The sequence below is a fragment of the Strix uralensis genome, chromosome 1 (assembly GCF_047716275.1).
Source record: "Strix uralensis isolate ZFMK-TIS-50842 chromosome 1, bStrUra1, whole genome shotgun sequence".
NCBI lineage: Eukaryota > Metazoa > Chordata > Aves > Strigiformes > Strigidae > Strix > Strix uralensis.
Window position 1 is genome coordinate 165,100,335 of NC_133972.1, and position 15,929 is coordinate 165,116,263.

The 15,929-nt window shown below is 37.0% G+C and overlaps 1 protein-coding gene across 2 annotated transcripts in view; it reads right to left on the reverse strand.

The window, feature by feature from the left end:
• ADCY8 (adenylate cyclase 8) overlaps positions 1-15,929 on the reverse strand; it is a 138,297-nt gene that overhangs the window by 14,154 nt on the left and 108,214 nt on the right. For both annotated transcript variants that reach the window (XM_074888012.1, XM_074888005.1), the window contains 5 exons: positions 14,805-15,006; positions 11,401-11,490; positions 9,851-10,023; positions 6,839-6,920; positions 1,085-1,243 (listed from right to left, as the gene is read on the reverse strand). In XM_074888012.1, the coding sequence (XP_074744113.1) occupies positions 1,085-1,243; positions 6,839-6,920; positions 9,851-10,023; positions 11,401-11,490; positions 14,805-15,006 (706 nt within the window). The remainder of the gene's footprint in view (positions 1-1,084; positions 1,244-6,838; positions 6,921-9,850; positions 10,024-11,400; positions 11,491-14,804; positions 15,007-15,929) is intronic.

Below are 15,929 nucleotides of genomic sequence, written 5' to 3' on the forward strand. Positions count from 1 at the left end.
ATTTGCCTTATTTCAGATAAGGAGTAAATGACTTAACTGCTGCTTTCAGAAACAAATTCTGAACTTCCCTTAATCCCTTCGGCAACCTCTCTTCAAATCCTGTTTTAGGAATATCCAGAGGCTCCTTTTCAAGCTTTTCTTTGTATACTACAAACACTTTTTAGGAACATAGCCACAAACTATGTTTCTGAAATGGGTGTTTTGTTAACTGCCCAAAGAGGTAACTCAGGGCCAATATGAAATGGCAAAAATGTTCTCTTGGGTCTGAAGATGTGAGTGCCTGTTGCACAGATTCCTTCCAGAATAACTGGCACAGTCATAATAATACTCTGCAACATTGGGCTATCTTAAGGTTGCACAGGCATTCTGTTAAATTCACATATCTTTTTTAGGAATACTAGATTTTCATAGAGTCATGGGTTGGAAGGGACCTCTGAAGGTAATCTACTACAGTTCCCACTCAAAGCATGGCCAATTAGGTCAAGTCTCTCATGATCTTGTTCAGTTGAGGGTTGAATATCTCCAGGATGAGTTTTCACAACCTCTCTGAGCCCTGATGCAATGATCACTTTCCCAGGGATTCTTTTTCCCTTGTATCTAACTGAGATTTTTCTTCCTACAGCATGTGTCATTGTCTCTTGTCCTTTTGCTTGCACATTGCAGAAGAATTTGGCTCTGTCTTCTCTATAAACACCCATTAGATAGTTGAAGACAATGATGAGATCCTCTTTCAGCCTTTTCCTCTTAAGGTTGTATGAAACCATCTCTCTCAGTCTCTTCTCATATGTCATGTGCCCCAATCCCCCAGTCATTTTAGTGGCCCTCTGTTACACTTGCTCTAGTAGGTCCATGTGTCTCCTACTGGTGAGCCTGAACCTTGGAACACCACTGCAGATGTGGTCCTAGAAGTGCAGAACCCTTTACTTTAAAACTTGATTTTTTTTTTTAAAGTGGATCAGATACCAAATATTGGCAGTATTTGTGTAATAAATCCTATTGAGAATTAAGTTCTAACAATTTCCTAACAGATCTGCTTTTCTTTTGCTAATTAGATAAAAGTATCAAAAATAAAACTGATACATACTTCATTATCCCGATCCTTCTCCAGGAAGTGACGGGCAACGTGACTGGGTAAAATATTTCGTAACATATTTTCATTGTGCTCCCTTAGCTCCTTCATTTCATTGATTTCTTCTTTTGCTTGAACACGCCACAGAAAATCCAGCCTTGCTGTGTATTCAAGCTGCAGTTCCAGAAAGAAAAAAAAAGGCAAAAATAAAACCTGACAAGATAAGAGTAGAATTTGTATTGTCATCCTGGCAGGCTGCTCCTGCCATGTAACTGCTATCAGTGCTTCTGAAGATCTTTGACTCTGAAAGAATTTGATTTCATTGCCAGAAAAAGAGATTATTTCTCTTCCTTGTGTATGGTAAGTGTCTCAGAGGAATCTTGGGTAAAATAATATTTGTCATATTACTGCTATGGTCAGGGGCTAGAAAATGCCATAAAATTATTTTCCTTTTAAACAACTCTTTATTAATTGGATAATGGAGTCAGACAGAAGACAAGGTATTGGAAGATATTGGTATTGGTATGAAATAAATATGTTCCCCTTTTCATATGTGTTTTCAAATGAAATGGTTTTCATGAGAAAATAGCACAAGGGTCATTCTAAACACTTTGCAGAGACAGGTAGTTTACTTTTCAAGGATGAACATCTTTCAGCAAAACTAGATATAACAGCCCAACACACTCCCAAAGAGGACTTTCAAATCTGTGGCACCAAAAATGAGGTATTTTTACTGTTGGGGTATGCACTTATTTACAATTTAAGTATTTTAAAAGATAGTGAAAGACATGCTATTTGATAACCCATCAAATACTCTGTCCCTGATATGTCATGGATCCAGAGTCTGCAATCAGAATTTACTATGTGCACAGTGGCAGTGCCTGATACCCTCACCTCAGCTACGAATTGAACTTAAATGGTTTTCAGTGAGGTATGTGTACAGAACAAAAGGAACTTTCCTGCACAGCACAGTTTATATGTGTGTATATATATGTATTATGTATTTTTATATACATATATAAAAATGCGTATTCTTATATACATAAATGACGACAGTCTGCTAGCTGAAGCAGGGAACATGTCGAAACATCATGCTGCTTGCCTGAGAGGTATATGTGTGTCAGCACATGGGCAGGACCAACACTGCCAGAACTTTTAGGTGCATAACACTGAAGGAGGGTTTTAAGCACGTTTTAAGGCAGGTGATACTGTAGCTTGCACAAGGGATGATTTATTAAACTACAGCTTTATTGAAAATGATGGAAATATATCCGTGTGCAGTAAACTGAAAGAGAAAACATATTTGGGAGGCTTGAGATGCTCTAACAAGAGATAATAATCAAACACCAAGCAGAGAAGCATATTATACCAGCAAATAGATGACTTTTAAAATTGGGAGAGACATCAAATGGTTTGCCAAAAGGTGCTGGGATTAAGGAAGTGGTTGGGATATAATTCACGTACCAAACTGAGATAAAGTGCAAGCCTGCAGTGGGTGGGAGTGACTAAGAGGGGGTTCACGCATTGTTTAGTGACTCATCTTGCTGACATTTTTCATTACCAGCAGTGGTCAATGGCAAACTGTCAGAAGAAAATGCAAAGCACCTTGCAAGGGGACTTATAGGTTGACTGTACTCCAGGGAGCTTTCCTTCCTAAAAGCTAAAAGGGAGCCTGGCTTGGTATAAACTTCCAAAGCTTGTATGCAATTTAGCAGTGATTTACTTGCCCTCTGGATGCTATTGCTACCTTTATAAGCAATTAATCTCTTTTCTAGTTCTAATGTTTTGATCTCCAATCTTGTGACTACTAATTCCCTAAATTAACTGCACAAAAAAAAACTGTCAGGAAAAAGTATTTTAAAATCTTTTTTTCCAACATTTTTCAGTTTCCTTCACCCCTCATTTTGTGCTAGAAGAGAGAGCCCATACCAGATGATAACTGACTTTTATCTCTACCAGCTGACTGAGAAGGCAACATTGACTATAATTTTGCAAGGAGTTCTAAAGGTATTTTGCAGATTGGCGTGGAGCAGAAGCTGCTGGTAAATTATGAGTTCTCTGATGCTTCAGATATTTAATGCTACTACAATAAGAGCTTTGCAAAAACAGGTAGTACAGTTTTTCACAGTTGATTTTTTATGCTTCTGTAGAGGAAAATTTCACATCTCTAATCCTAGCTTAGAATAGCAGTAGCTAATCTTTACTTTTTAGATAACATCATTTTGGTTATTTATAATCACATTGTAACATGAAATATTTTTCTTGCATCATCATTGGACAACTGAGATGACACCGTTAATTCAGAAATAAAAGGGTGTGCCACATATGAGATCTGAAAATGGAAAATTTTAAGAAGATGCTTTGCTATGTTCTCATATATGTTAAAACTAACAAAATTATAGGGTTGAGTTTTGGATTTATTTTTTGATTGTGTAATGAAATGTTCCTGGGCACAGTGGTGTCAATAAAAATGACTGTCTGCAACATAAATCTGGAAATGTCCATGTTTTCTTGCCCTGATATGTAGCTCTATGAGATGCCCCTAATTCTAATAATGAGTGAAGAAAATAGAGAAGATGTATTACACACAAAGTTTAACACTACCTATGTCTTCTAAATGCTGTACAACCCAAACACTCTGCAGACAACTGTCACAGACAAGGAAAGCACAAGGTAAGGATCAGTGTTTGTGGTACAGTATATTCTTCCTTAGAGAATGAGAAAAGAGGATTTACATCCCAAAGGGACACTTTCAACCACCAGAAACAGTCTAACTCCAGATAAAACAAACAAATATCCTTTCTTTGTCACATTAAAATCTGAATATAGAAAGGATAATGAAGAGACCTGAAGTGTAATACCAGAATTAAGTATGTCTCTTCCTCTCTTTTTCAGTTGGAAAAATCTCCTCTTCATGTTTCCTGATTCCTTCCCTTTTTCCCAAGCATGAAGAAGGTTCAGAGGGGCATGTTTGTTGCAGATAAATTGCTGTGTAGAGATGTCAGTCTCTCCTCTCTTCCCACAAGGCTCTGTAGAGCCAAGCCACAGCCCTGACACCCAGAATGTTATTAGGTTCATAGCCATCTGTGCCTGCACTGTCAAAGTGCAAGTCTTTGTACTAAAGAGCCCCAGAAGCAGAAAAGCAAACCAGTCACTCAGTCAACACTTGCCTACATCAGAACACTCATCTGGCGTAGGCAAGGTGTACACTCAGATCTACAATCTAAAAGAAACCAGAACAGATTTTGGCCTCTGTTTTGTAAGGTGTCTTTTTAGAGTTAATTGAGTGGAGGGAGAGGAGGGACTGAGTCTGCTGTGGGTAGTTTTATTCCCTCTTTGCAATTGTTAAGACCTTCCCTTTTAAAACCATGGCAGAAGGTTTCACTCAGGGTTAATAAGCTATTTATATTGTGTGTTTTTACTAGAAATGCATTTCTAATAAAGAAGACTGTATATAGTATTGTATTTTGATAAGATTTTAAGTGATAGCTTATGTTCATACAAAATATTCTACTTGTTAAAAAGATAAAGAGATAAATGAACACATTTTGCAACAGAATAAGTCTAACCTCAGAATTGTCTGCAAAACCTCTTTCATGAGCTTTTTCTCAAGTTTAGTTTGCAGAAACACTGCTGTAAGATATATATTACTCATGTTAAAAAGATGTGCTTCTAGATGAAATTGAATTTCTAATAGGGAATTAGCCTATTTAACCTGATGTCATGTAACAGTAACACAATGACTTTTAATTATGGGTTTAGCACAAGACACCTCGAGATTTATTGGCTGAAGTACAGGTAAGATTTTAAGAAAGCTCTGAGTCTAATTAGACAGTCTCACACAACTTTTTCTTGAATCTAACTTAAAATTTTGGATGCAAAAGTGGGGATTAACTTTAAATCACAATGGGTAGAGAACAGTAGTTAGTTGTTCAGAAATAAAAGACCCATAAATTTAATGCTACAAAAGTAATCTTTTTTGTAAATCCACCTAGAATGAGGCCAGTTTTAAGCTATTTTACTTCAGAATACTTTTGCAGTTTGTGAGAAGCTAATCTGTGCTGGAGGAAATTAAACAATACAAGAAAATGTTCTTGGGCACTGCCATTGGATATTGCTAAATTGACAGAGTGGTCCTGTGAATGATTTGGGAGAACATGCAGGAGTTAACACGTCTCAGGGACAATTTCCAAGGGTAGCTTGAATGCAGCCACCCTGTTTTATGGAACAGGAATATTAATAGGATGGAAAAAGACTGTGCTGTACTAACAGACCTCTGGGCTGGAAAATACTCTTAAACACCCCAGATCAAGCTTTTGTAGAAGACAGATATTTACACTCAGAATTGTGATCCTGAAGAGCATTGCCTGGATTCTGCCTCATACTTGCTTTACTTAGACTCCGTTAGTGTTTTCTTTCTTAGTACTTACTCTCATTTTAGATGATTCCCAACCCTTAGATTTGTATCTTTGCTTACGTTAAAAATCGTTGGGAATATTATAAGGCTTATTACAAATCTGGGATATTCAGTTCTTATTTGTTGCGTATTTTTCCTAAATGGGCTTTATGTCTTGATAAATAAATGTCAGAGTGGATTGTTTCCCGTCAAACTTAAATCTGGGTATAAAGCGCGTTTCGTCCCTTGCTTTCCTACTCACTCATTCCTCATTTCCTCAGAAAGAAGATAGGAAGGAAGAAAATTACTAGAATGTCTAGGTGTTGCCTCCTTTTTGCTCTCCTGTGGAAGGAATGGAGCCTGTAGGTACTTGCACAACTTATAAAGTTATTGTAATATTGTAATACAGTGTATGATACTGTGTTATTAATCACAGCAACGTTCCTCTCTTATTGCCTCACTCAAATTATGATGATTGAGAAATGCTGGTATTAATGAACCTAGTGCTCTTGAGGGGAAAAATCTTTAAGCAAGTTGAACACGCAGAACAATGTTTAAAGGCAATTGTGGTTGCTGCTTCTTTTAATGCAGTGGTCCCATTTGCCTTTATGTGACCAGAAACTGCCTGAAGTCAAAATGTTTGACATGCAGCAGCCTAGAGGTTGACAACCAGAAACACTGTGGAGAAAACACCCTGCTTTATGTGCCTTTTCTTCAATGCATTTGTTGTTTTAAATCTTCATTGTCGTACTTCACTTTCCCTGTGCACTGTGTATAGAATCTTGAAATACCCAGTTTCTCATTTACCTCTCGAGGGTATCAATCCTAAAGCTCTGAGACCCTTAAATCCTCGTTATGAACTAAGTCCAGGTGAAAGAATTCTTGCAAGTGGTCCATGACCCAAAGAAATTAGTGTTGGTGCTTACCGCAAATTTTCCTCGTTTCCTCAAATCTGTTGTTTTTTCCTCTATGAACCTACTAAGCCATTTCATGTGAGTTTTATTATTTACTGTTTGTTATTCCCTTTCCTAATTTGGTTTTATGCCCACTCGAGTGCACTGAAGCAGTCAGATGCCACTGGAATTGTACATGTACCTAAGATAAATGAAGTCCTGTTTGTTCCTTTAATTTCTACTACACAATGTAATATAACTTGTGTATTGCTGAATATAATATAGCACATGTTCTTTAAGAATGCTAAGCAGTGTCAGATGTGGGCTTTCTTTAATCAGATTCTGCATATGGTTTATTAAATTGTTAAAGGTCATATGCTCAAGTGGATAAAAAGGCAGTTGGTATTTTGAAAATAATTATTGTCACATCCTGTAATTGCAAGTGATATAGGGAATGGTTAAAACAAATGTTTGCATTACCTGTTGACCGTGATAAAATACAGCTAAAAGGAACATTGCCATCAGTAGTAAAGATGCCTCCTTTGTACCCAGGAAGTCTGTGCTGGAAAAAAAAATCCAAAGTAAAATACAGTTATTGATTTGTCAGTGTTGTAATTGTTCAGAAGTTTCATTTCATAATGAACCCTGGTACTTTTTGTTGTTCTTTAAAAAATCCCCTGCATTTGAAAATTTAACTTAGCAATAATTAGTTCAAGAGAACAGGAGTGTAATTGCATGGCTCACTGTTTGGAGACAAATGTATTAAATAACTAAATTGCAGCCTACAGTAGCTACACAGAAGATGATCTTTCTCTTCCAAATCTGATATGCAATTTTGTGTCACTCACTCTCTTTTCCTGGAAGCCTGGTAAACAACCATGAACACCACAGCCCTTGCAGAGTACAGGAGGTGGGACCTGGATGGGGAAAGGTTGAGGCTGGAGCTGGGAAAGGGAAACTTCCAGACTGTGAAGGTGAATAGGCCCTAGACATAAAAGATGAACCCCAAGGCAGGTGCTGAAAGTTAAACATCCCCACATTGTGAGAAAGGTCTGAAAAAGGTGACAAGTGGGTGAAGGAAGGAGGTGTGGATCAAAGGGGACAAATGACAAACAGTAATTAGGACTAGTTTTACTGAGCTACAAAGAGGAGTGCAGAGAAGAAATGACAGGGGAAGAAAAGGAAACTTGCAGACAATAGGGAAGCAAAGATGAGCCAGGAAGGTACTGGCTGTATGAAATCTGCTGTATGAAATCTGCTGTATGAAATCGCTGAGATGCTATGTGTGGAGCACAGGTGAAAGGGATCCAGAACAGTTAAAGGGGATTTCAAATATGAAGGAGAAATTACAGTTATGAAGGGGGTTTCAAATATGAGGAGAAATTACAGTTATGTGAAAAGATGAAAAAACTGGAGAGATTGAGTATCTCTGTAATATCAGGGTTTTTAAAAAAGGCATGTTTCCCAGGGGAAAATATATAAATAAAGAGGTTGGGGAACTTGTAGGGCCAATCTTATAGTAAAAGAAAAGGGAGAAAGAACTAAATTTGGAGGTGAATCGAACATGGATACTTGGCAATTATTTTTTTGAAGGGAGATGAGGAAAGATGAGGTTAAGAGGTGTTTAAAGCTTGAAGTTGTGGAAAAAAGTTAATAAAGGAGTAAACAAGGAGTGGAAGTTGGAAGAGACTTTGGGACACTCCTCTGTCTACCTTGAGATCTAAGAATAAAGCAGAGTCCAGACCCTGAATCCATTTTCTGTAGTAATCTTAAAAAAAAAAAAAAAAAATCAGGTGATATTTGTCAGAGGAGGATCCTTACGACAGAGAAATTAGAGAGAGAAAGAGCAGAGCCTGATGAAGAATAAACCAAAAGGAAACTTCCTTGTGAGAGAGCTAACTGAACTGACATTGTGGGGCTAATGAAGAATATACTGTGAGGAAATGAGTCATCAGTATAGAGCCAAAGACAGGCAGGAAACATCTTTGTCATCTGCAAATATTTTGGAATCCAAATGTTTCCCATTTTGAAGTTGTCTGAAATACAACCTCCTAATTACATTCATTACAGAAGGACCCCTTGTACGCTGGCTAAAGGCAACAGCCTCAGAGGTCTTAGTTATGAACTCATCTGTTATTGCATATTGTGGCAATGTACCTATAGCCACAAATATATAGCTAGATGAATTTTGTAGGGAGTTGCAAAATCTTCATTCAACTAATTGGTATAGCTAAGCAAACAGATACATTTCTGGACACACAGCCTTGAACCTCATGCTCCCTAATGTCAGAGCTGAAGTTCAGATCCTTGTCCTGAGCGTGGAGCATCTCAGCTGAGTTCCCTATGTCCTGGGCTGCTGGCTACTCTAGAGAATATTCCTGACTTTTTCTTACTCTTCTGTGATAAAAGTCACTAGAGAGTTTCATTGACACAGGGAGTAGAAACTACTCTGAATTCTCTAAGATTTTCACACAAGAGAGAATCTTTCTTTGCCGTGCTTGATTAGGGACAAAAATTAAACACAATGATCATGATTTCTACTTCTAGATGCTTAGCCAAAATATTGCTTACTACCATTTGCCATGTTTACTGGGGTCTGCAGTGAATATGCTACCTGTCATATCATTAGTTATTTTAGGAGGATAACTAGCATTAAGAAATGGAATTGCATACCAGATTTTTAGTACCTTGCTACCATAGGAAGCTAGCAAGGAAAGATGCAGAGTCTTACTATGTATAAAGGTGTGGCTGTTGTGAGAACTAATTGTACTGCAAATCCATGCTTTTCTGTCATTCTGAGGATCTTCATCTGGCACGCACTTACAAGAACAACCATCTGTAATACTACATTGGTCAAGTATCAAAGATTGAAGAAGTGTTTTTCTGAATGAGCTAAATCACTGTTGCTCAAAATTCAGTTATTGCAATGCTTAGTTCATCTCTGACTGCAAATTACTGTGACTCTTCTGTCCTCCTCGTCAACTACTCTTGCTGGGAAGGAAGCCTGGGAGGAGGAGTTTATCCTTCAAATGCACTCCTACAAAACTCAGTCATCCCTGTATTTCTTATATCTTTCACAGCAACACGTTATAGTTTAGATTTTATTCAGTTAAAACCCTGTCCCTAAAAAATCAATTGTTCACTCCTGTTTTCTTAAATTGAGAAGAGTTTCAAACAGTATCTCTACAGTTTTCAAGAATAGAAGCAACCAATCTATATGCACTGTAATACATATTTTTAGCAACATGGATAGACTATGGAAGACATAAACGGCACACAAAAAACCCTGCTCAATATTTAAATGTCCTCATGAAATGAACATTTTAATAAAAAGACTTAAGAAAGAATCACAGTATAAATCTTTCTGGATTAGTCATTGCCTCTTGCAACCATCACTCCTTACTTAAATATGGTGCTATACAATGTGCGCAAACTCTAGCAAGACTTGACCTTATTAAAAAACAGTTCCTAAAGGGGGGTGTGAACACTTACTCTCCATTGTGGTTAAAGTTGTCATATTGCAGAAAAAGGGAAGCATAAATGGTCTCAGTCAGAAGAGAATAGATCGCAATCATGATGAGAAGTACTGCCAGCTTCAGGACAGAGTTGAGACGAAGAAAGACTGCACAAGTCACCATTGCCAGCACACCAGTGAAGACAAAATACTGAATAGAAAACAGCACTGGTTACTTTTGGTGATCAGTGACTACATATTAACTCCATAAATATCTATATAAATGATCAATTGATCAGAAGTATAAAAAAAATTGCTCTGGATTTCAGTTCTCAGTCTTCTTAGGGTGCAGGACACTTCGAAAGTAAGGGTTTTGCTAGAATAGAATGGGAAATTACAAATTCTCTATTTTGCATGGAACCTCCATGCTAGCGGAAATCTTCCTCTGTGCCTTTATAGAATTTTCATTGTATGAGAAAGGAAAGGGCATCCTGTATAGTTAAAAGAGAAAAGAGACAGATGCAGCATGTAGTAGTTTGCTAATGAAAAGTCAACTTTTCATTAGAGAAAATAATTTATTTTCCTTTGGATTCTGAATTTCCACAAGACCCACATTAATCAGGATGGGAGAATCATATTCCTGCTTTAATCCTTTTCTCACACTAATTGAAGAGAGGATAAAGCCACAGGTTTGTGTGTTTTTTAATATATTTGTAAAAAAAAAATATTTTTAATATTGCAGGGTTAGCTTAGTTACACTACTTTCTTAAAATGTGATGCCTGGAAGTTTTATTCATATCTCATTTTCTAATCTCTTTGTGATCTCATTTTTCTCAATGATTAGTCATCTGTCAAATGCAACCCATGCGGCTGATACTGGATATAGAGAGACAATCATGGTCATGAGCTGTTCAGATTTAAAATAGCAACATCAACACCCACAGTCCAGATGTAGTTTAAATTAACTCCTATCATACAGCTTTAGGAGAGATAGCCTTCATTCTTCTGAGTACAGTTTTTCTTTAGTACAGTTCCTCTGTAGAAAATTCTGCTTCCCTGCATTTGCAGCATGCTCCTGGCAGTATCATGACACTGCCATATGAATTTCTAGGCAACATACCTCTTTTACCTGCACATGACCAACCCATTGATTTTGTTGCTTGATCCTCATCATAGAGAGGATTTTTTTTTGTTCCAAAAACAAATTTAAAGTAACTACAGTAAGTGACTGATGGTTTTCCTGTTGAAGAAGTATTAGTCTCCATTAGCTTCATATGTGTTAAATAGCGTATTTTATTGCACTAGGTTACTGAATCACTGCTAGATGTATTTCCAGCATAAAGGTTCTGTATGAAGTTCAGAGGTTGAAACTTGGTTGTAATGCCCCATTAGACCATAAGACTAAATCCTTCTGTAACCCGCCTCTGCTTTTTCTATCAGCATATGGATATATGCAAAGGTTCAGCTTCACAGTGTTGTTGAGGCACCTGACTCCACCACCAGTACACAGGTCACTGATTCCAGGTAGTGGTTGCCATGTAACCTTTGTGAATTCATGCCTCAGATTCAAAAGTACCCTCAGAAATACCTCAGGATAGGAACAGATGTCTGTAAAAGATGCAGATGAATTGAACGTCTGGTTCTTCAGGGTTACTGGTTTGTCAAAATCACACCACAGCTGTGAAGAAAGAAAACAAAAACAGGGCTATATTGTACACTGGTGATTAAGTGCTTGTGTGGTGACTGGTTGGGTTCAGGGATGGAACTGGCTGACCTGCTGCTCTCCATGCCAGCTCCCTAACTGGCACCAAGGACTAAATAGGCAGTAGGAAGACATACTGTGGAGATGAAATGGAAAGGGGGGAGCTATTCATGTTACAGACGTTCAGCATCTGAGTAGCCTTCCTATGCTCTCTTGTTGCCAAAGGGGAAAGATGAGCTTCTCTAGGAGTTTCAGGGGACTGATGTTGGACTCTTAAGAATTACTGTCTCAAAATGTTTACACTTTGCTATAAACTATAGAGAAAATTATTAAATTGGGAGCATAAAATCAGATTGCATATGTGCACTTGTTTGCAAGCAGGATTTTTTTTGCTGTATGTTGCTATGGACAGTGTTATCCTTCTAAATGTGGTTTAAAATCCCATGGCATCATGCAGAATTGGCTTGTGCCAAAACAAATGTGGTCCCAGAACTGCAACTGTGATGCCTAGAATGGAAGGGAATAAAAAATAATTCACAATATAATGGTTTTGAAAATGTAAGACTGCCTTTTTCTGTTATGACCTGCATTTATTTTAATGGTCCTTCAAAACAAGTGTATTAAATACAAACAAAATAGCAGTGTTGAGTTGCAATATATCCTGGTCTTAGAACACAGAAAAAAAATTGTTAATGGTTTCATGTTTTGACATTAAAGCAGATGGAGTCTCCTGTTACATATATTAATCCAATCTGGATGTTTATACTAGGTCATTTCATCAACCTGGTATGTACAAGCTAGTTCCCCTGTCTTTCTTTCCAACAGAGTTAGAGAGTTTGTTTAATGAGGCCTTATTTCTTATAATTAAATTCTAATGAATTTTGAACTTGAAACTCTCTTGTTTGTTCTTTCAGCAATTCAGTCATCTCTGCAATGCAGCAACATTATCTAGGTTATCTGTGCAGTCGTCCGTGACAACAGATAATTATTGGTACCTTCTGAAAGTTTATGAGGTGTACAGTACCTGTCTGCAGGGCACAGTGCCGTGAGAACCACTCTGGGTGTCTTTTAAAAAGACCTTCAGGATCAGAAAATTTATTCTAATTTGATAACAATAAGAATGCACTTGATATAAAGAACCACAAGGCTCATTTGCTGCCCTGGTGCAACCAGAGACTTACAGCTCTTGTTAGAAAGCATCTGAGTATTAGTTTCCTCCAGCTGGGTGCATTTGAACTCAGTGGACACATATAGCTGCAAGGCTGAGCTGCATTACCTGTTCTTAAATGCATGCAGGTGCCTCCTGAGCAAACTATTATTATAGCAGAATTTTGACATATGAAATAATGATGTTATATGAATGTTGCGATTTCCTGTAGAGGTCAGGACACAGTGACTCAAGCCACTGACATTCTAAATATATGATAATAAATATAACTGTTTATTGCTTTATAGAAACCCACTGGTATGACAGTAAAAAGAGTTTCTTTTAACTGTTTTTGGATTAGCCATCCCACAAGATTGCAGTGGACACAATTCTAAAAAATAATCCACAAGAAGTCAGGGGAAAATCCTGTTATTTTCATATCTATAACAAATTGGATATTGATAGCCCATTAGAGATCATCTTGTTTCAAGAGCAAGATTAATTCTACCAAAATCTTTCCTGATAGATATTCTGAAACATGATTTAAAAAACTCTAAATTTTACAACACTCCTTAGTGATATATAATATAATGTACCTCTGTACTTATGTTCAGGAAGTTTTCAGCCTTATTGAACTTCCTGTCATTTACCATATTTATATTTTCTCTGTAAGGAGAGTAATCAGTGACTACATTCTTCTTTCTCCAACTAACTGTCTTATCAGTGACTGCATGGTATCACTAAAAAACCCAGACATATGTTGAGTCCTTGCATATTGGCAACTGGAATTCAGTCATGGAAGGATGACAGCAATAGAATGTAATAAAATCTTGTATCTGATAGCAGAAGATGAAGCAAATCCTTGAAGTATCAGACTTCAGCATACTTTAATGATATAATCATAATTATTATTATTATTGCAGGATAATTATTGTTGTTGTTGTGTTGTTATAGTTGCTATTGTTATTACTGTCACTAAATGCTTTCCTGGTCTCATCTAGAAGGAAATAAATATTTACAAAGAATAAAGTTCAGATGAAAAAGCACTGCTACATCCATAGTCAAAAGGTACCTTACAAGAGGAAAGAGTGATGAAAATGTTACTTTTAATCTATTGGTGAGATATTTGCCTTCTTCTTGGCTCAGGCTTCAACACCTGCCAGGTTGTCTGACATGATAATCTGCCTAATTCAGGCAAACCTGTCTCATATTTCTGAAGACATCAGGATAATCAGAGCTCTAATTTATTTGCATATAAGACCCCACTCTCTTACCCTGTGACACTGTATAGAGCCAGCCCCACAGCATTCAATTACCAATATTTTTATCTAACTACAGCTGCTAAGCAAAGCTTGGTACATGCCTTTCCTCACAGATATACTGATGAACATTGCTCTAGATTTGTCACACCTTAGAGTCTTAGTGGAGATGTGTAAATTAGGAGTCAAATCAGACTAAACTTATGTGGATAGTGGAGAGAGAAAAATCTCTTTATTGGGACCAGTATGATCAACAGAAATCCTTGCAGATGCCTGTTGGTCTGCACTGACTATAAAGAAAGTGAGAGTGACAATGCCCATGGTTTGGTACTTCAGCTAAGGTGAATCTGGACAAAAGGGGTTTGTCAAAGCACTAAATGAGCAAGGCAAGGTATGTGTAGAATTTTCAATTTTTAACTTCTTACATGCTGTGGTTACTGTCTCAGCTTGACCTGCTCCATCCTTTCTTTAAATGTATTGTCTGTGTTTGTTTACACTCCTCATTTTTTTAGTAATCTAATTAATGGGAGAACTGTGAGATGAGGAATTTAACATCTATAAGCATTACTTGCACTGACATTCTTTAAAAAAGTATATCAGCATGTCAGAAAATTACAAATGGTCCTCAAAGTATAGATATATTGAACAGAAAGTAGCAAAAGGGTTTTAAAAATAGATGATTCTCATAAGGGAGAAATAATTAGATATTTAGAAATACATAGCTTAAGCAACAGATTGAATTTCCTGAAGCAGTGGTACTTTCCCTTTTATGTTTAAATTATAGCTGTCTTATAAACACATTAGTTAGCAAGTCCTGCAGCAAGCTTAATAATTCATAAATCATCTTTTCCTGTATAATATTCCCTAGTTCCCTATAAGCTTACAATATTGATGATGGCTCCAAGAAAGTTAATCAGAATGGATGCAAATATAATGACATTCCTGGCCAGGTAGGTCTCATTAATCCAGCAGCAAGTTTTCCGCAGCATTAAGGGTAAACATTTGTAATCTTCTGCCGTAGTGATTAGCACAAGAGCGGAGTGCAGCATAATCAGAATAGAAAACTGAATGACCATTGGTATCACCCTGGGAAGAAAAAAAAAAGAGAACCTATCATTAAACCTCAACACAATACCACTGTTAATAAAAATAAATGTGTAAACAGTTAAGACTAGGAAAAATCAGTTGTCATAAATCTGAGTCAATTAGTCTAGGAAAAAACCCAGAGAAAGCAAAGATTTGCTCATGTTCCATAGGTCTGCCATTACTTCACATGGTTTCTTGCTGAGAAAATGCTGTTGAAGAAACAAGCCAAGGAAATAATTGCCACTGCCTCTCTCTGTCTATATAGAGTCTCAGTGGCAGGAATGTTCTTTCTTTTGTGTCTCGGTTGTCCCTTAAGTTTCTTTCAGAACAAATCTAGTCAACCTGTAGGGTCCTGATGCCACTTATGTATGAGCTGGTTCCCACTCTAGTACACTAGTTTGGGGGCAGTTTAGTAGTGTTATTTTGTATGCAGCACAACACTGTTGTCTTAAACTCATGCTATACTGAGGGTCATAGACTCTAAAGTGAATTCAATAGTGCAGCCTCTTTTCTGGATATAAACCAGGATATAATAATTAGAGAAATGCAAGATTCCCCTCCTAATTCTTAGTGGGTCAACTGCAGCTAAGAATCTCATTGGTTTCTAAAAATGCAAAAGGATTGATATTCTGTTTTCATGGAAGTACTTTAAAATATAGAGCATATGAAAAAGTTTTCTATGATCCAAACATATTTAAATAAAACATGTTCTTTGGCATACTCTATAAACATTGTCCTTGCAAATGTGATCCTTAATCAAGCATTGTTAAGTGTGTACACAGAATAGACACTTCAAATCTTTTGAATAGACCATTAAACCCCATAATATCTCCTGGTTCAACTTCCATTATATTTTTCTAATTTTATTCCTTTTCTTGTTTAAATCTGGGACCTGAAGTCAATCAAGTAACTGACATGGTTGG